Source organism: the organism of the source record quoted next, unplaced genomic scaffold (assembly GCF_019419815.1).
Source record: "Pyrus x bretschneideri cultivar Hongxiangsu unplaced genomic scaffold, Pyrus_bretschneideri_v1 Contig42, whole genome shotgun sequence".
NCBI classification, from domain to species: Eukaryota; Viridiplantae; Streptophyta; class Magnoliopsida; order Rosales; family Rosaceae; genus Pyrus; species Pyrus x bretschneideri.
In genome coordinates this window covers 3,641,635-3,662,246 of record NW_025999746.1, presented here as the reverse complement: position 1 = coordinate 3,662,246, position 20,612 = coordinate 3,641,635, and the positions used below count along the sequence as shown (strand labels likewise).

The 20,612-nt window shown below is 34.9% G+C and overlaps 1 protein-coding gene across 2 annotated transcripts; it reads right to left on the bottom strand.

The window, feature by feature from the left end:
• Window positions 1-12,101: 12,101 nt before the first annotated feature.
• Window positions 12,102-20,389, bottom strand: LOC103962656 (probable aquaporin NIP5-1). Of its 2 annotated transcripts, XM_009375402.3 has the most exons (5): window positions 20,114-20,389; window positions 16,567-16,726; window positions 16,307-16,482; window positions 16,122-16,183; window positions 12,102-12,789 (listed from the first exon to the last, which is right to left on the bottom strand). In XM_009375402.3, exons 1-5 carry the CDS (start codon window positions 20,327-20,329, stop codon window positions 12,591-12,593), a joined length of 813 nt encoding a protein of 270 aa, XP_009373677.2. In that variant the 5' UTR covers window positions 20,330-20,389; the 3' UTR covers window positions 12,102-12,590. The 2 variants fall into 2 exon arrangements, with proteins under 2 accessions (XP_009373677.2, XP_009373676.2); XM_009375401.3 differs by having other exon boundaries at window positions 16,307-16,726.
• Window positions 20,390-20,612: the final 223 nt, after the last annotated feature.

Sequence of the window (20,612 nt, the reverse complement as noted above, 5' to 3'; positions counted from 1 at the left end):
TCGGGTTCAGTTACGGTGATTATATTCGTAAGAGTATAAGCATGCCGAACCGGTACCAAACTGTATGGACACAAGTACTAAAAAAAGATGTATGTCTTGATGGTAAACGTGGTTCGACCATCAGAATGCCGAACTTTAAAACTTACTTGTGAGTATCCAATCATAAAACAACTCGGCGTTCAATGTGCCAAACCCAGTAATCTGTAACACCTCACTTTGCCAAAAATGCTAATGAGATGACCTCTGCCAACAAGAACTCGAAGATCTTTCTTGGCCAAGATATGGATAGATAACCAATCAGCCTCGACGCAGTGCTGCTTATCCAAACTGAAGGTGTTTCGGGGTCAGCTGATTCTACGGCAACAGTGTTGTTTATCCAAACTGAAGATGTCACCGGTTGCCTTCACAGTGCTATTTATCCAAACTGAAGATGTGTTGGCAGAATAAGAAAATAAAATTCTCAAGGTTGTTGAGAGGTTTCACGTAGAGCGATAGTTTACGCAGGGCAGTTTGTGTGTTGAATTGGGAAGGGGGGCTTTGCATGTTGCACATCGTCTTATATTTATAGTAGTGATATCTTATGCTTGGCACTGCCAGATACTTTTGTAGAGTCCAACTACAATTCTAACTCGCCAAACTGAAATACTAATTTGTGGCATAGGCTAAAGCTTATCTTCCAGATGGCTACCCGTGACTTTCTGACAAAATAAAAGCCTATCCAACCAAAAGTCTTCTTATTTCATCATCATAGCCTAGCCTACCTAGGCTTCTTATCTCATCATCATAAATTTCATCACCTTTAAACCCATCCATGCATGCATCCTAATCCCCGTTAACTTTTTACTTATTTAGATGGATAATAATTAATTCAAAATCCAACCCCATTTAGCAGCTTCCAAGTGACGTAATAATATCGTCTTATCCTGCATGCTTCATTATCTGATGCCATGTATATCCCGGGTTTAGAGTAATTTTAAGTTCAAATAATTTAATATATTACTAAGAGATAATATCATGATTAAAATCACAATATTATTTCTCAATAATATATATAAAAAAAAAAAATCATTTCAACACTTTGTCGTTCAACAGTGTAAAAACCTGCTCATTTAACTGCCTTGATTACTTGGGCCGATAATGTAAAATCGGGTCCAAACAGCTACTAAGAAAGGATTGCATGTACATGATGAATAAGAGAAGAATTTTTTGTTGCATAAATACAAGGAACGAAACATAGTAGATTTTGATGCATGTCACCTATTCATTGTAAGTGTAACATAATTTTGACTTGAATTTGTTTGTCTTGTAGCTAATCCTGGCTTTTTCACTTATAAGATTTGGTTTAAGAAGAATGATAATGTAAGAATTAGGGTAAACTGTGAGAATTGATGCCTTTTTCTGCTATATGGAGGTAGGCTACATAACTCTCATACATTCCAAATAAAAACACTTGTAATGAAACATGAATGTTCAAGGGGTGAAAAGGTTTACTGGTTGAATTCAAGGTTTTTAGCTTCTAAGTATTCTAAGAAATTAATGATAGATCTAGACTGGTCAATTGAGGCATTCAAAGCTGCAGTAAAGAGGAACTACGAACAAGAAGTCTCAACCTAACAAATATACAAAGCAAGGCAAAAGGTTGAGAAGGTTAACAAAGGAAGTTGGGTAGAGCAATACAATAAGCTAGGCCAATATGTGGAAGTGTTGAAGGAAACTAATCTGGGTAGTACTATTGTTCTCAAGACTCAAATGAAAGGGAATGTATATAAGTTTCAGAGAATCTACATTTGTTTTGATGCATGCAAGAGAAGGTTTAATGAGGGATACATACCAATGATTGGGTTAGATGGATGCTTTGTTAAAGGCCAACATCCTGGACAAATATTAGCGGCAGTTGGGATTTATGCAAATAATGGGATGTTTCCTATAACATATGCAATTGTGGAGATAGAAAACCAGAGCACTTGGGAATGGTTTATTGAAATCTTGAACTCTTGGCAATGCTATTCAATCTCTAATGTCAAATGCAGAGCATAAGCACTGCGTGAGACATTTGTATAAGAATTTTAAGAAGAAACACATTGGCTTAGCATTGAAACATACCTTATAGGATGCAACAAGATTAATATTAGTCCCTTGGTGGCAAGCAATAATGGAGAAGCTTAAAAATGAAGATTTGGAGGCATATAAGTGGTTAAATACTAAATCTGCCAACAATTGAAGTAGGTCACACTTTAAAGAGGAATTTAAGTGTGACATTCTACTAAATAATTTGAGGGAAGCTTTCAGGGAGCTATTGCTAAGGCTAGGGACAAGCCTATATCGCTCAAAATGATAATGGAAGATTTGATGGTTAGTGGTGACATTGAAGTGGAAAGGACAAGTTGGTCCAAAAATTCAGAAGATTATTGACAAGTTAAAACAAGATGGTGGGTATTGCATTGCAACTCTTACTGAGAATATGAAGTACCAAGTTGGAACCATGAGCAAAAAGAAGTTTGATGTGGACTTAGCTACCAGGAAATGCACTTGCAAAAAATGGGATTTGTGTGGAATCCCATGTGCACATGCAATAGCTTGTATTCTTAGAAAACAAAACCCATATATGTACATGGATGATTGCTACAAGCAAGCAGCATATCTAAGGGCTTACTCCCATGTCATAACCCCAATGCCTACCCCAGATCAATGGCCCAATCATGTAATCCAACCCATTCCAATTAATCCTCTAGTGCACAAGAAGCAAACTCGAAGGCCCAAGAAAAAAAAGGTCAAGGAGCATGGTGAAGTCCCTCCCCTAGTGGCAAGTAATGAAAGGACCAAATCTTAGTAGATGGGTCTACACCAAACCATTTACTTGTACCAGATGTGGAAAAGAGGGCCATACTAAGAGGATTTGTGGAAATGAGCCAAAAGAAGGATAAATTAGTCAACCAAAAGTGAAAAAGGTATGATCACATTATCCTTTGTTTTATATCCTTAAAAATTTGTTCACATGTGAAAGTTTTTGATATGTTGTTGATAGGAGCATATTTAGGCGACTTACTTAGCTTGTTTTCGTGCATCTATGTTGTTAATTCATAGTTGTTTTAGTAGTTTAAGCCATTTTCGTGTGTTTTTAGGTTCATATGGCTAAGGAAGCAAAAAGATGCATTTTGGAGCATTTTGGAGCAAAATTGGGCTTGGAATGGATAGCATATGATTGGAGCCAAAGTGTTGGACGAATTTGAAGGCCTTGTATTCATTTTGGACATAAAACAAAGGGCCTAGCCCATTCTCTCTTAAACCAACCCCAAGGCCATGCATTTCCTTCCAATTCCAAAGCCCACAATCACTTCAAAAGCCATGCAAAGAACCATCCATTCCATAAAAAACAATCCATCAATTCACATGCAAAACCACCATTAACACACATGCACCCAAACAAAGCCAACCTAGCTAACCCTACATGCATTCTTTATGCAACTCTTCATCATTCCACCATTCATTCTTTATTCCACAAACAAGTCACATGCATTTCCACCTTCCTACTTCATCATTTCACCACATTCTCTCTCTTTAACTCATTTCATTATTCATTCACTTTGCATTCATTCAATTCCACCCCACATGCACCCTTTATTCTTCATCATTGCAACCATGGCACATTTACACCAACAAAACAACTCCCATGCCATGGCCTACTCATATTCCCATTTCCTTTCCAACATCTCACATGCATTTCCACCTTCCTACTTCATCATTTCACCACATTTTCCCTTTTATTTCCACATGCAATTCTTCATCATTGCAACCACAAACACCTTAAACAAATAGCCATATACATCTCCACTCCTCCTATAAATACCCTTGCATTCATTCATTCAAAAATCATCTCATTCACAACACAACACAACACCACAAACACATCCACCTTCCTTAGCCGTGAGTCTCCCTTAGAATCCAAAAACCATCTTCCATTTCCACCACTCCTCATCCATTTCCATAATTTCCCAACACTTCCATCCCCCCAACCAACTATCCCTAGACCTTATGCTACAATAAAGAGGAAGATAAGAGGGCCTAAACGTTCATACAATTCAAGATTGAGTTGTTGGAATGTTTAGGCGTTTCTTTGATTTCAATGTTTAATTTCAATTCTCTTTGTTTTGTACGTATGAGGAAATAAACCCCCTTTAGCTAGGGGGTGATTCGAAACTATGTTTATGTTTGTAATATGATTTGATTGCTTTTAATTACGTTTCATAAGTTGTGAATTCAATTTGTTTAACTGTTTGATTGATAACCTATTTATGTATGTTTATTAAGAATGAACGCTTAATTTTCATGCATGAATTTGACGCTAGAATATAAGTGAGTTTCACGTAATAGTTATGAACTTATATTCACAAGTAGTGGAGGTTGCTTATAAACAATCGTGTTAAACATATTCTTGGCATAAGTTTCATGCAATCATAGTAACGAATGCCTCGTCAACACTTATAGTTTTCATGATGCTTAATGATTCTTTCTTGTATCTCTATTATGCAATTCATGTAGGGAACTTGTGAGGAATGCTTTGGATTGTCGTATGCAATCATCCAATTCATTAACTTAAGGAAAACTTGACGGTTAATTTAAGCGGACCTAATTAACCCGGGGCGTTGAGAATTCATGGTTTATTGAAAAGCAATTAGACATCGTTTTGTATGCAAGTATAACATATGTGGAGATGAACCCCTTAGCTAGCTTCCCATCCGTTCATTTCCGTCAAATCCATATTTACAATTTGTTTTATTTCCAAGTTTCCATTTTTAGTTTAAATCCGTCCAAATCCAATCCCCCTTTACTTAATTGTTCAATTTAGTTAGAAATCAATTTAGTTTGTGTTTTTAAAGCATTTTGAGTCTTTTGGTTTGTCTTAGTGTTTTAACGTTTAGTTTCACATTCTTTGAGTCTAGTTTAGTGTTTTATCTTGTTTTTACGTTTTTGAGTCAGTTTCCAAGAGATTAACAATCCCTCCTAATCCCCGGTCCAGAACGATCCCTACTTATACTTATACTACAATTGACAAAAAGAGGGTTTAATTTGTGTGCGTATAAATCTCGCATCAGTTGTTAAATGTGTAGCCCAAAAGGAAAGAGCAAGCAACAAGTACTTCACAACCCCAAGTTCAATAAATCACTACTTGTCCGCATAACTCACAAACAAGGGAAAAGGCTTGTCAACATCCTTGCTTATAATATCTTTAAGGGTAAAATAAGTGTACTATTTGAAACTAAGATAGAGTGGTTGACTTAAAATAGGTAGTTATATCAACAAGCAATTCACCAGGAAGCAAGAAGAGGGTTAAGTCACCTCCCAAGAGAGGAAGGCCATGGAGGTTTTGAGAGTCTACAAATATGTGAGGAGCACATTGGGAAACTTTGTTGTCATATGGTTTAATTTTGAATTTTAGATGGATGTTGTGCAAATTTGAGTTATGTTTAACATGTATACTTTTTGCTGGTGGATTGGATGTATTTTGTAAGTGCCCAACGTGTATCTTGGATTGGTATTTTGTTGTTGATATAAACTTGAAGATATTTGGCAATTATGTAACTAAGATTAATTTGGAAATGTTAAACTGATTTTGTTTCACTAGTTATTTTTTAGCTCAAGTATGTTGGTTTTTTGCACAGCTTTTTACATTATTACAGATTCATTGTATCTGATAGCTTTGCTCAAAACGAAAGCATCGCTTCCACATTCCCAATTGTATTTGATAGCTATATGGACATAACAACTGTTACATTATCATTTATTACTTTCAGTTTTTCACATTCAGGATTTTATGGTTTATTTGCTAAGTGTTGGCAATCAACTGTTGCCTATGGGTGTCCCATGTTTGTTATGTTGGAAAAGCTTAAAGCCCTTAAGCGTTGTCTTCGAGATTGGAACTCTAATGTTTTTGGCGATGTCCACAAAATGTCACTATTGCTAAGGAAAAACTTCATAATATCCAAAATATTATTTCTTCTAATGGGAATCTGAAGAGAGGTTTAATGAGGAAGTTGTGTCTAAGACGGATGTCCTCGATGCTCTTTGAATGCAAGAAGTTTTCTAGCGTGATTGTGCCCGAGCTAAATGGCTTACTGAGGGTGATCGTAATATTGCTTTTTTCCATGCTTATGCTCGAGGTAGGCATTCTTCTTCTAGGATTGTTACTCTTTTCAATGATGATAATGTACTTGCTTCTATACTGCTATTGTTGATCATGTGGTAAAATTTTATTAGTCTTTATATAATTCTCCGTCCGCACCAACTAGAATTGAAGATGTTTGTGGTGTAATTACACCTATGGTTAGTGAAGAGGAAATTTTTTCTCTTTCTTGCTTACCTTCAGCTGAAGAAATTAAAAGTGTTGTTTTTTCTATGAATCCTTCCAGCGCTCCGAGACCTGATGGTTTTTCTGGTTCTTTTTATCAATCATACTAGGATATTATTGGTTTGGATGTTATTGCTTTTGTACAAGATTTTTTTAAGTGTGGATGGCTTTATCTGAATGCTAATTGCAATTTTGTGGTGCTTATCCCTAAAGTTGATGGGGCTGCCACTTTTACTCAATATCGGCCTATTGCTCTTGCTAACTTTCTATTCAAAATTATTCCAAATATTATTGTTGATCGCCTCAGCCCAATTGCCACTCACATTATTTCTCCTCAATAAACAACATTTTTAAAAGGTAGATGTATTTCTGATTGTATCAGGGCGTTTCAGAAGGGTTCAATTTTATGGACAAAAAGGCTTTTGGTGGTAACATAGTCATAAAAGTTGACATCGCTAAAGCTTTTGATACATTGAAATGGAAGTTTCTTCTCCATGTGCTTTCTACCTTATGTTTTTCACACATCTTTGTAGATTGGGTACATGTTTTATTACAATGAACTCGTCTTTCAATTTTGGTAAATGGCACACCGCATAGGTTTTTCTCTTACTCCCAGGGGGTACGTTAGGGTGATCATCTTTCTTTACTTCTTTTCTACCTAGTGGAGGAAGCTCTAAGCACAGGTTTACCTTCACTTTTCTTTACTGGACGGATTACTACTATTTCAGCCCCACGAGGTTGTTGCCCTCTTACTCATATGTTATATGCTGATGATCTTTTAATTTTTTTGTTGTGGGAATGTTCGAACTCTTCGTTCTCTTCGAAATTTCTTGGATAAGTATAGTTGTGCATCAGGGCAACTTGTTAATGCAATTAAGAGTACTTTTTATCATGGCTCATCCTCTGTTCATCATAGAGTGCATGTCTCAAGACACCTTGGCTTTCGTTTAGGTGTTGTTCCTTTCACTTATCTTGTGGTACCCATTTTTCGTGGTAAGCCAAAGAGAATTCACTTTCAAGCTTTGGTTGACAAAGGCTCAAGCCCTCCTCTCAGGTTGGAAAGGAAACTTCTCTTAATGGCTGGACAATTTCAATTAGTGCAGTTTGTTTATCAAAGCTTGTTCCTCCATAATTTCTCAGTTTATCAATTGCCATCTTGCCTTTTAAAACATCTTTTTGCTTGCGCAAGGAATTTTATTTGTCAGGGGATTTAGCTTTCTGGAAGTTGGAAACTGTTGATTGGAGTACGGTGTGTGGACCTAAAAATGAAGGTGGGCTTGGTATTCGTGATTTAGCTTCTTTAAACTTGACAGCTTTGCTTAGTTTTGGATAAGATGCTTTACAATCCTCTTCTCTGTGGGGTTCTTTTGCTCGTCAGCGTCTTCTTCTTTTGCCTTCCAAAAAAACAAAATATTTATTTATGGTCTTCTGTGTGGCATGGTCTGAAGCGTGCTTTGCCCATTCTGAATAATAATAGTCGTTGGATTATTGGTGATGGGAGGTCCGTTTCCTTTTGGTTTGACAAATGATTGGATGAACCTATTATTAGCCTTTGTTTATCTTTGGTCATTTCACCTAAGGTTCTTTCTCGGGTTTCAGATGTTATTGAAGCATAAAGGTGGTCTTTCCCAGATTATTTTATAAATTTATTCCCTTCTGTGGTGCAACAAATTTTATGTCTACCTTTACCCTTAAATGTTGAGGATGATAAATTGATTTGGGAGCCCTTACCTACTAGGAAGTTTTCCTTTTCTTTTGGTTATCAGCTTATTGGAAGGAAATGTAGTGATTGTACTTGGGCTAAGGTTATTTGGCGACATTTTATTCAGCCACGGCTATCTATTTTGGCTTGCCTGCTTTTTCATGATAAACTTCTTACTGAGGGTGTGCTTCAACGATGTGGTATGTCTTTGGCATCCATTTGTTGTTTATGTCGTAATTCTGAAGAATCTACTACTCTTCTTTTCTTCGGGTGTCGGATATCTAGGCAGCTTTGGAGGTGGTTAGCATGCCATTTTGGTACCTCTTTGCCTTTTTTAGATTCTTTGGATGTTTTTTGGGATATCTATGCACGCAAGCCCTTTTTCCAATAGTTACACAATCTCTAGATTTTTTCCGGTCTTTCTACTATTGCGGCTATTTGGAAGGCTCAAAATAAGTTTATTTTTGAAAGTCGACCAGTATGTTTTCATCGTCTCTGCATGTCTATCAATTTTGCGATTGTTCATGGTGGAAGGTTTATTCCTGGTTACTCTCAGAGTTTGACACTTGAATCATCTCTTCGATGGGGATCCAACCTATCTCTCGCAAGGCACCTACTATTCTTCTTGTCCTTTGGTCTCCTCCTTGGTTTCCTTGTATTAAACTTAATATAGATGGTTTATCTAAAGAAAATCCCAGTTCTGCTGCTTGTGGATGAGTTTTCAAAAATTGCCATAGTCATTTTCTTGGTGGTTTCTGCCAATGGATTGGTTATCGCAACTCTTTTTTTGCAGAATTATCTGCAATTATTATTGGTGTAGAGCTTGCATATCAACTGGGTTGGTATTGTCTTTGGTTGGAAAGTGACAGCTCTAGTGTTATTTATGCTTTTCAATCATCTGATTTTGATCCTCCATAACCTCTTCATACGCAATGGTCTATTTGTTTGAATCGCATTCGGAAAATGACTTTCTACTCATCTCACATATATCGAGAAGGAAATTTTGTTGCGAACAATTTTGCTAACATGGGCTTGTCTTCTCCGATTTTAACTTGGCATGATTTTCCTCTGCCAGTGGCTCGTGCTACATTGTTTTCGGACTATGTTGGCTTGCCTGGCTACCGCTTCTCAAATTAATGTGCATCTTGGCATCCAGGTTTGTCTCACTTTTTTTTCTTTTTCCCTAGCTTTGTGGTGTTGCTCAACTTGTTTTGTAGGTTTAGACCTTTAGGTTTGGTTTTAAAAGTGCTAGGTTTCATGTCCCCCCCCCTCTTTTCTTTGCATCTCTCTTGTTTTCATTTCTAGAAGGGTACAGTTTATGTCCCCCCTTCTTTTTCGTGTATTGTTTTTGTTATCCTTGTTTTATGAGGGGTAAGGTTTATATCCCCCCTGAGTCGGTGTAACTTCTTTTTTCGCTATCAATAAAATTTCCCTCGTAATGTTGAGGTTTCCACAAAAAAAAAAAAAAAAAAAAGAAAAAAAGAAAGAAAAAGAATAATTTGGTTGGGCACTTGATTATTTTATTCTTTTAGTTTTTGGTAGAATTCTTTTTACGTGATAATAAAAAAAATTGAAATTTCCCACTTTTTTTTGTTTTTATTTTAGGTTTAGCATCAAATCCATGAAAAAAAATGGAGAGAAAAGTGAAGACTGAGAAAGGAAAAGAAAGGTAGTAAGTCAAATTATAAGTAACAGGGTTATTTTGGTCATTTTACCGTGAAAAATTGGTTGTGTGACCCTTTTTAAAGTTAATTTGGATGGAACACTGATGGAAGGACGACATTGATTCGTTGGGTTAATATTCAGGAACTACCTTGATTGATGAGGTTAATTTCAAAGACCATTTGTGATAAAAACCTTGAAAAAAAAAAATTCAAATAACTTGTTCGGAATCATCTACCAGAAAAAGCAGAGTAAGATGAGTCATGAGATTCATTACTAATGTTGCTTGTTCCAAAAGATTTCACGCTAGCAACCATGTCTCCGTCCTGTTCCTTTCTACATTGTTCACTATCCTTATACCATGTGCAATCTACTAGCATTGAACCAAACTTTTTAGGGATGAAGTTCAGTTTTTAGTGCTGGTGAATCACACGATGGTGGTCACAGGAAGACTAAAATGCCCATGTGAGTCTTCTTGGCTCCCAGAAGGGTGGATTGCCGTGGGAAGCCACCAGCTAATACTTTTTTTTTTTTTTTAGAAATATAGAAAAAACCAAAACTTTTTAGGGAGATTCTTGCCATTCTCTATGTACTGAAATTCAAAAGACAAAATTCTAGCATATATTGTGGAGAATTTGTGATGAAAACCCAATTTTAGTATTATATTTAAAATCCAACATTTGGATCATACGACGGTGTATTTGGTGTTTTTTGGGGGTAATTTGACACCTCTAACATTTTTCAGAGGAATATAATTACATCAAGAGTTATGTAGTATGCATATATCGAGCTAGGTTGTACAAGTATAACAAAAGCGTGCTTGGATGAATTAGTTTTGTTGACATAACTAGATCTCGAGTGAGGTTATACATGATTATGAGATTGGTTTGTTGAAGTTATCGATGTTCATTAAGAGTGAGGATTCTGCCGAATTCTCTTTGTGAGGATTCCGGGAATCCTCAAATCACATTCGTTTATCGTATATCGTACGATTATAAATCATTGTAAATTTTTTTATTTAAAATTGAATATAAACAGTACTTGACAAAAACTAGCCGCACGATGTACAATGAACAAATGTGATTAAAGGATCCCTGGGATCCTGTCTCATTCATTAAGTTTACTGTTAAAATTTAAAAATGTTCTAAGTAATACGGGTTTTTCTTAAATTAAAAAAAAAAAAATTAGTGTATGCCAATTTGAAAATTTTGACTTTTGCTTAAATTGCAATTTAACCCAACATTTGGTGAACAATTGGCCACCGCCGCCATCGTGTCATATGACCACCATCCCCAACCCAAAATGAGGATTCTCTCTGGATCCACTTTGTAAGGATCTTTGAGATTTTTTAATCGTGTTCGTTCATCGTAAATCGTGTAGTCAGTTTTTGTCAGGTACTGTTTGTGTTCAATTTTAAATAAAAAAAATTTTAAATGATTTTTGACTGCATAATGTACGATGAACGTATACGATTAAAGGATCTTTGGGATCCTCACAAAGAAGATCCTGATTCCCCAACCCAAGGATCCTCACAAAGAGGATCTTGATTCCCCAACCCATCACTTTATCACCAGCAACTCCAACACCACCACCCTTAATTAAGGGCCTTAACACATTTACTATGGTGGTGCTATTAATACACTTAATTAAGGACCTTAAATTTTGTCATTTGATATTCTTTAATTCATTTGATATGACGATCAGAAATTAAGAAAGGTGTGTGAGAAATAAAAAATAGGTGTTTGAAGAACTTGTTACCCAGAATAGTTCGCAAACTTTAACTAGAATATTACATCAAATCATTTTTTAATTCTCTTTTAGAAAAATAATTTTGGAATTTTAGAAACCTTACATCGAAGAAATAAGGAACTTTGCATGTGTTAATAAGTAATTGAACTACTTCTCATATTGCCAATAAGTTTTATGGTGAAACCTTAATTTTCTTCATAGTATGAGAGCATGTTATCTTATGTGTGAAGCACGATGGCTACACGTGCTCCATATCATCCAATATGTGTTGTTTATGTGTTAGGCTTGAAAACTTGTTACATGTGAAGGGATGTGTTGAGCATATGAATCTCACATCAAGGAAAAAATTGACGTTACATGTGACTACTCTCCATATTATCAATTGATTTTATACTGGAAGCTCAGCTTCTTCAACTAATACTACACTTGGAATATTAAACTTCCTAAACCGGGTAACTGAAATGATATTAGCTACGTCCCTCCTCGTCTGCACGTACCTGATTTAGTTCTTTCTTCATCATAGTATAATTGATATGGTCGGCAGATCAAACCATCAACCATACATCCATGCATCACAGTGCATTTAATTTATTTATCGATAATTAATATACCAAATCAAATAATGCATCAGAGTGCATTATATTACACACATTAAGTTTTTATTCATCAAACCATGCATCATATATAGTGCAGTTTTTTACATAAAGTCACTTTGCAAACCCAGAAAAATAAAGCAAACAAACAGAGCCAATCCAAAGTCCTCTCGCAGGAGCGTCCGATCAGACAATGACCCTCTGAGAGTTGATGGCCAATACCAACCAAGCACACACTACTGTACAGTGAAAAGCCAATGGGCCAGGGCGCGAAGACTTTCCGTCACATCTTACATATATCTCCCACCCTACCCTTTATTCCTTATACAACTTTGTCTGAAGCTTTCACATCACATCATATCATACAAATCATGAAAAGGACTAAGCATACTAGGGTAATATTCTTCTGTCATTCCCTTCGCATGTTACATTATCATACTGTTATTTTATATTATAAATATGAACAGTTGAGTAACGTAACATGAAAAATTATTTGACAAGAGATTATTGTTCTAAATATGCTTGCCTTTGTTTTGCACTAGCGACGGAAGCTCCTGGCCATGCGCACAGGTGCATCCACCTCATCTTCTCGAAGCTTCACAGCTGTATAGGTACCTGCCCCGGCGAGAGCTCCTAGGGTAGGAGCCACGAGGTATATCCACAACTTGGTGTAGTTTCCGGCAGCGACAGCAGGGCCGAGAGTACGCACCGGGTTCATTGAACCACCACTAGATGGCCTGCCAACGCCAAAACACAACCATAATTTTCAGTACTACATTCCGCTTGGAATCTTTTATCTTTTGAAACTTTTTGAGTGTAGGAGCTAAATGCGAAGATGATAACAAAAACAACACACACTACCCTTTTTTTTTCCTTTTAAATATGAGATGTTATGCCAAAATGAGGATGATGAATGAGTCATGCAACTCTTGATTTCTATGGGAACTACCAACTTGCCCACCCTCCAACCCAAAGATATGCTGAATGAAGGGAGTCGCGTTTCAAGGTTAAGGAATCTTGCACGTTTTTTACAATAAAACCCTTCAATTTTCATCAATCGTCAAGGGAAATGGTATTGGAACTTTGGCATGATTTATTGTCTTCAAGGGTTACATTGACGATGTTTTCACTAAGGTTTTCCATAATCCATAAACTATAGATCTAAATTTAACCGTTGATTGTCGTTTATATTTTGTTCTCACCAAAAAAATTTTTTTTTCTTCAGATTTTCTTTTTTAAAAACATGATCTCTTAGAGGATGCAGGAAGATGAACGATTCATATCGTTGATATTACGTTCAGAGTTTTACCATTAGTGAAAATATAGCTCGAAGTTTATAAACTCTCTAGAAACTATATAACATCAACTCATATGTTAACTATAAATATCGGAATGTCATATCAACGATCTGAACCATTCAGTTTTCTATATCCGCTAAATATCTCTTTTCAAAAAAGAAAATCTAAAAAATGAAATTCGGTGAGTAGAATAAAGTGTACACGTTAATGGACGGTTAAATTTAAATCTAAGGTTTATGGATTATGGTGTCAAATTTTGGAGTTGACTCTTTCATGAAAGTTGTAAAGCTTGTCATTACAAGTGATTGTATATATATATATATATATATATATATATATATATATATATATATATATATTTTTTTTTTTTTTTTTTTTTTTTTTTTTTACATTTGTCACACTTCTACAATAATTATTATTAATTTTGTCAATTTTGCACTCAAATAAAAAAACAATATTCATGAGATTTGGAGGGTTTTAAAAATCTAAACGATCATGTAACCATCGCCTAAGCATAGAGGATGCAATCACGAGTATTTATATATGTTTTCACATTTTTCAGATTTATACATTAATGATTATGAATTTTATTTATTTTGAACTCCTATAAAATACTATTCATGAGGGTTTGTATGGTTTTAAAAATTCAAACTACGATGTACCCATCCTCAAAGCGTAGAGAATGCGATTATGAGCATTTGCATATTTTTTTCACATTTTTTGCACTTTAAATGAATTATTATAAATTTTTAATGTATTCGGTATTTTTAAATTACTTGATATTTTTATTTTTAATGTGTTTTATAATGTTTTAATCTCACTTTTTGCCTATAATACACTGTAAAAATAAATAAATAAAACTTAAATTTTTAAAATTTATATAGAATAATAATACAATAATAATTAATAAACAATAAATACATATCCACTATATCTATTGTATTTTATAGTAAGTTTTCTTAGACCTATTCCAACCCTTAAAGTAAAACTCAAATTTTAGGTTCTAAACTTACCCCAATTTGCTCTAAAGCTTGAGGCAAATATGAGTTAAAACTCAAAACTCATTTATGGGCCAAATTTAGCTTAGGATTCATCCCTATGTTAGTGGAGTTGGCCCACTATATATGTCAATTTTTTTTAGTTTTATATTTATAAAGTCATTAAATCCAACGTTTAAGATTTAATTTGATGAAATCCAACAGTTAAAAAAATATCTAACGGTCCAAATTTAAAACCAACGGCTAAAGTAATTAAAACAATTTTCTTTTATGTGTTTCATATTTTTTTCATAGTGTTTCATGAGTTTCATGGTGTCAGTTAATGATTTTTCAATATTTGTTGAAATTTAAATATTTTAAGGTTAAAATATTTATAAAATTAAATTAGGATGGTTTACATAATTTTTCTTTTAAAAAATTTACTTTAAAAAAAATTAGCCTAAATTTATTCTTTAATAATCAGAGATTAAAATTTCAAAATAACCTTTTTCTTATCGTATCGAAACAGATTATATGCATGTCACTTTCGTGTAATTATGTTAAGGACCGGTTATTAACGGGTTTTTACCATGTTAACATGAAACCCATTATTTTCGTGTGTTTCGTGTAAGAAATTGTCAGGTCTAGCGAGACCCTCCAAAATTCGAAAATTGGGCGGTCTACAAAGGCCAATTAGCTCCGCTTTGTCTCCCCCCGCTTCGCCCTTCCCATCTACTTCTTCTTCACTTGCTTCCCGACAAACCCACAACCTAAATTTCGCCTCTTTGCTTCACAAAGGAACACCTGATCGATATGGGAAATGGGTTCTCCATTTTCGTAGATTGAACTGGAATCAGACCCAAAAAACAGAGATATTAAGAACTTAGGATTCCAAAACGAACTCTGATTTCAGCTCTCTCCGCTACTCGCAACTCTAGCACCCGCACCATGCCGTTTTCATTGAGGCAAAACAAAATAAATACAATGTTTCAAACATTGAAAAATAAGGAGGCCAGAGTGATTTGATGATTTGAGGTGGATTGGAAGAAACAAAGGAGATGGGAGAATACAGAGGTACAAAGAAAGGAGGTAAACAGTGGGCGGAGAAAATGAAAGGTTTAGACAAAGAGAAGATGTCGAACAAAGAAAAAAAAGTAGAAAGAAGATGATTCTAGAAAGAATAAAAAAGGTAAAATATTATAAAATATTAGTATTTGATTAAATTTGTAATAAAATTTTAAGAGGTATAAATCATATAATATAATATTAGCCCTGCATCTTAGTCTGGCACTACATCAAACACTTAATTAAATCAGTCCAATTTAGTCCCAAAAGTTAATCCACTTCACTAAGTCAGTCTAGTTTAGTCCCAAAAGCTAGTTTAGTATGAGATAGTCCGGTGCAACAAACACACAGCAGCAGGAGAGTGCGCTAAGCCTCACAATAACCTAGTAATAATGTGATTCCAATTGGTCTTTGGCAAGAATTGAACACAAAACCTCTCACTTACAAATAAAATTAAATGCTACTAGACTATAGTACTAAGTGACTCTTTTTTTCTTTTCTTTTTTTAAATGAGAACATAAAACTAAAACTTAAATGGTTATCAAACGTCATAAATATAACTAAATCACAAAGCACTCCAATAGTAGATAAATAGGATTAAGAAGGATAAACAGACAGGGAGAGAGAGATAGGATTAAGAAGGATAAACAGAGAGGGAGAGAGAGATAGGATTAAGAAGGATAAACACAGAGAGAGAGAGAGAGAGAGAGAGAGACATTAAGTACTAACCCTGCCATAAGAATGTTTAGCATGACACAAGCCCCAACTGCTAAACCAGCCAACTCTCCCAACTGCATGTCACCAAATCCCAAGCGCATTAGAAAGACAGATTATATTTGAAATTAGTCAATAAGAATATGTGATATGAACAATCAAATTGTATTAATATATATGAGGTTGATATATTTACATACCGCTCGAGTGTCAGTTGCAACAGCAGTGACAACAAACAAGAGATTAAAAGTGATGATGAACTCAAGTCCAAAAGCCTGGCCAGTGCTCACAGTAGGCAACGTGACTCCGCCGGACATGTACGGATGGAAAACCCCTTTGAGAGTAAACGAGGCGCAAATGGAGCCCGAAACCTGAGCTGCGATGTAGGCAGGGACATGAACCCATGGGAAGTGTCGCAGGGCGGCAAACGCAATGGTGAGAGATGGGTTTAGATGTGCACCAGAGATGTGGCCTGTGGAGAGAATCACAATCATCACACCAAGCCCTGCGCATGCTGCGTTTCCGATCAAGGACTCCGCTCCGTTGTACTTTTGGTTCACGATTGGTCCAGCACTCGCTGCAAACATCAAGATGAAGGTTCCTACGAACTCAGCTCCTACCTACATGTGATACATATTGTTAAACAAAACCAGTTATTATCCCACATCAGGAATGTTTTGTTTTGTGTTACGGTATATAACTAACGTTGCGAACTTCTCCACTCATGGTTAATTGGGTTTAGGCTGATTTCCCTAATTTTATCAGTTGGACGAGTTTTTAAATTCGTATTCGTATTCTAATATGTATAATGTAAAGGGTTTAATCAAAGTGCCTCTCTTATTAAAGGGTTTCAAACCCTGGACCTCTTGTGTTAGAGAATAAAGTCCTACTTCAGAAATTTCTCAACAAATTACAACTCATATTGAATAGTTTTATTTTTAATAAGATTGAGGTCTTTGATTATAAAACCCAACACATACTGAGTTGTACAGATAGTTAAGTTGAAACAATATCAATATATATGATTAGTTATGGACCGTTGCTCGACCTGAAATCTCAACAACTTATTCATCACCAGATCCACTTAGCCGCTGAGCTAACCCCAGTAGCTTTAGTGCATACATATTTTATGTGTAACAAACAAAGCTTTTGACCAATGAGCATGTTCGAGCGAGAGGGGAGGGTTACTTTTTAACTTACTGTGGTAATGCCCACCATCAAAAAGGCCTTTTTCAAATGTTGGAACCTTAGAAAAGTGCCTCAAAGCACGGTGAATGGATCCTGGCTAATAGATATACAACAAAACATAAAGCAAATGAAAGTGTTTGAGTAGCATTATCGATCGTGTTGAAAAGCATCGACATTAATTCTTAAGTCATGGTTCTATTAGCATCATATGCATACTTTCGGGAAATAAAATTAGTTGATATTGTGATGATGACAACTGAGAACGACATATGTTATATATATGCAGTTTTTGTTTTTGTTCTTTTGCTATTATCTAAAAATTTTGTTGTTATATATATGCAGTTTATGTTTTTCTTCTTTTGCGATTATTTAAATTGTTTTTGGTGGATAAATTAATTGCTTCAAAAATACAACCTTTCGGAAGAACCGTCCTGGAATTTTTTTATTTTTTTTTAAAGTGATTCAAATAAGGCAGTTGGGGGCTGATAGACTTGGGTTGTCATACTATATTTGCTATACTTTTATGATATAATACAAGGACTTGGATTGTCTGCCTTCCCTATCCTATACCCTTCTCATCCCCTTCTGTATTCTATGATCACGGTTAAGTCACGTTAATATTTTATATTGATTTTTTTTATAAAAATAATAAGATAAAAAACAATAAGAATATAAAATATTGACATAATTTAACCGTGATCATAAAAATAGAAGAGAATTGGAAGGGTATAGAATGGTGAGGACAGACAATCCAGGTCTATAATACAAACACTTGCATGACGTTATATGTGCGAGTATATTCCCAATTATATATATATATATATATATATATATATATATATATATATATATATATAGCATAAGGACGGTTTGCTAAAGTACATAGAGTAGGTGAAAGAACTTCATTTTTAATACATGTACTCAATACCGATAGCGGTCAAATGCTAACCAGTCGTTTTTGGCTTTTACAATAGACTACAGACAAAACAACCAGTCATTTTTTCCTTTTATAATATACTGCGGATAAAACGTTTACGACCAAGCATGTGTGTATTATTAATTTATAAGAAAATAATAAATTTCAGCTACCCAACAAAATAAATACGTCATTGTTGAGGCACCAGCAATAATGCAGAAAAACAATATTCAAGATATTTTCTTTCGGTATGAAATTAATTTTGTCAAGTTTTAAACAGAGGAGATAAGAGTATCTCCTAATTTTTCTCTCTTTTTCTCCCATTCTATTTGAACGGTTACGATTTAACCATATCAACATCTTATATAAAGATAATAAGACAAAAAATAATATGTGAGAGAAGAGAAGGGAAGATGATGAAAATAAGAGAGAAGAGAATCCTACTCCGTTTTAAACACCAATAGAGGTGACATAAGTAAATAAGATAAGTCATATAATTTGTTGTTAGAATTAAGAATATAATTTAATTTTGAGAAATTGTTATTGGCACTCAAAAAATTACATTTTACATTCCAAATTTTCTATATATGGAAAGAAAAATACACTCATGAGAAGTGTAGAATAAGATTTTTGGAGTACCATTAACACTTTACTAATTTTGATACTATTATTGATTCAAGTATAACTTAGCAACCAAGCAAAGGTGGACAGAAACTTAATTAAACGAATTATCCCATTCAACTGTTGGTTTAATTTTTAATTATGTAAAATGCAGCAGTTAAATGCGTGAGACTCTCTCTAACAAATTCCTTTTATTTATACGGATGTGGCCCCTGGTGTCTATTTGACAAGGTCACATTTTTGAATATACAAATATCAAGAATGATTTCACTCTTAATCTTATTAAAATTCGAGCCTATAACTCATTATCTCAATACAAAAAAAAAAAAAGAATTGTTATTGGAATTCCAAATTTCTCATTCTACATTCTAAATTGTTTATATTTAGAAAGAAAAATACACTTGTGAGGAGTGTATAATGAGATTTTAAAAATGCTAATAACTCTTCCCTTAAAAAAAAAATGTATTTTCGATGTTTGCTGAATACCAATTCCATGATTTACAGAGATCAAATTTACATCACTCATTTAGTCCGTGCTTTTTTGTGCGGTATTTATCATTGATTGACAAGTATTAAGTTTATTGCAAAAAAATTAAGAAGGTTAGTTTATTAATATGTATCAATCAATGATAGATGTTACGAGATACAAAATGAGTGCAGAAAATTTGAAATCTGATTTCTATGTGAAACAAAGAAAGTAGAAGAAGGAAATTGAAGCGAGAGCAAATATTGGTAGGCCAAAAATTATACCTAAAGTATTTTATAACTATAAAATGTTGCATTATTAAACGGTTATTTATACATTTGAATAAGAACCTGTTTAAAGATGATTTGTGGTCTTAGCTGGTCTATGCATTTGAAATCGAATCTCTCCTTTATTGGCTATCCTAGTCACTCTAAGCTAAAGCTAAAATCTAAAAGCTGAACTAGCATTACCAATGTTGGTATGCACATAATGACTAAGCATAAACAGATCATTAAGCAATAAAAATCATCTCCCGATAATACCTCCAATTCGACATGATTGAGATTGAGTTTAATCTAGTTCTCTAAATGAGACTTGTAAGTCATCATATGTACGACTATTATCCAATTTAATAAGTACAACCCCGGCATTAATAAGTTTATCGAACAAAAAACAGTACATAGAAGCCCATTTCAATTGCTCTTGTTCGGTCCTAGACACCAAACGAGGCTAAACATCGACTAACCACACAATCATATGACAGCGTCAAATATGTGCATAGGAATTTAGTGTGGGTTTGCTTATGCAATGCATTACCTTGCGGCTGAGGGAGACAGTTGGAGTAGGGAACTCGTTGAAGCAGGTGGGAGATTGACCCCACGTCTGAGCTATCACAGGCAAGCACTTGGTTCGCGGCATTGACTTACGCTCATACGACAGCGAATCCACTCTCGGCTCTGAAAACAGAGGCAGCGGCGTTCCCGGCGTCGCCGGCGCCGACGCCGATGGCGTCACCGGCTCAGATTCCGCCATTTCAAGCAACCAAAACTAAGGTAAAGAGAGAGGATAAAATACAATAGTTTTTTTTTTTTTTTTTGGATGGTTTTGAGAATTGGGTTCTGGGAATGAGAAGCTCGGAGTTACATAATTTGAAGATTTTTATAACTTTTTTTCTACACGAGAATTTTGATAGTGGCCAGAGTGGGGGACGACAATTTGGCTATGGATAGTACATACTGAAAATTACCTAATTTTTTTTTTTTTCTTTTTTGGGTTTTTTGGGTTGGGAATTTGGTTTCGGAAGGATACAAAGTTA

What these genes read in the sequence shown, in the direction of transcription:
- LOC103962656 (XM_009375401.3), bottom strand. Translation starts at nt 20,329, where the DNA reads ATGGCGGAATCTGAGCCGGTGACGCCATCGGCGTCGGCGCCGGCGACG. An exon ending in TTGCAACTGACACTCGAGCG is followed by an intron (nt 16,184 to 16,306) that starts GTATGTAAATAT and finishes GGTGACATGCAG; the next exon opens with TTGGGAGAGTTGGCTGGTTT. An exon ending in CTAAACATTCTTATGGCAGG is followed by an intron (nt 12,790 to 16,121) that starts GTTAGTACTTAA and finishes TGGCGTTGGCAG; the next exon opens with GCCATCTAGTGGTGGTTCAA.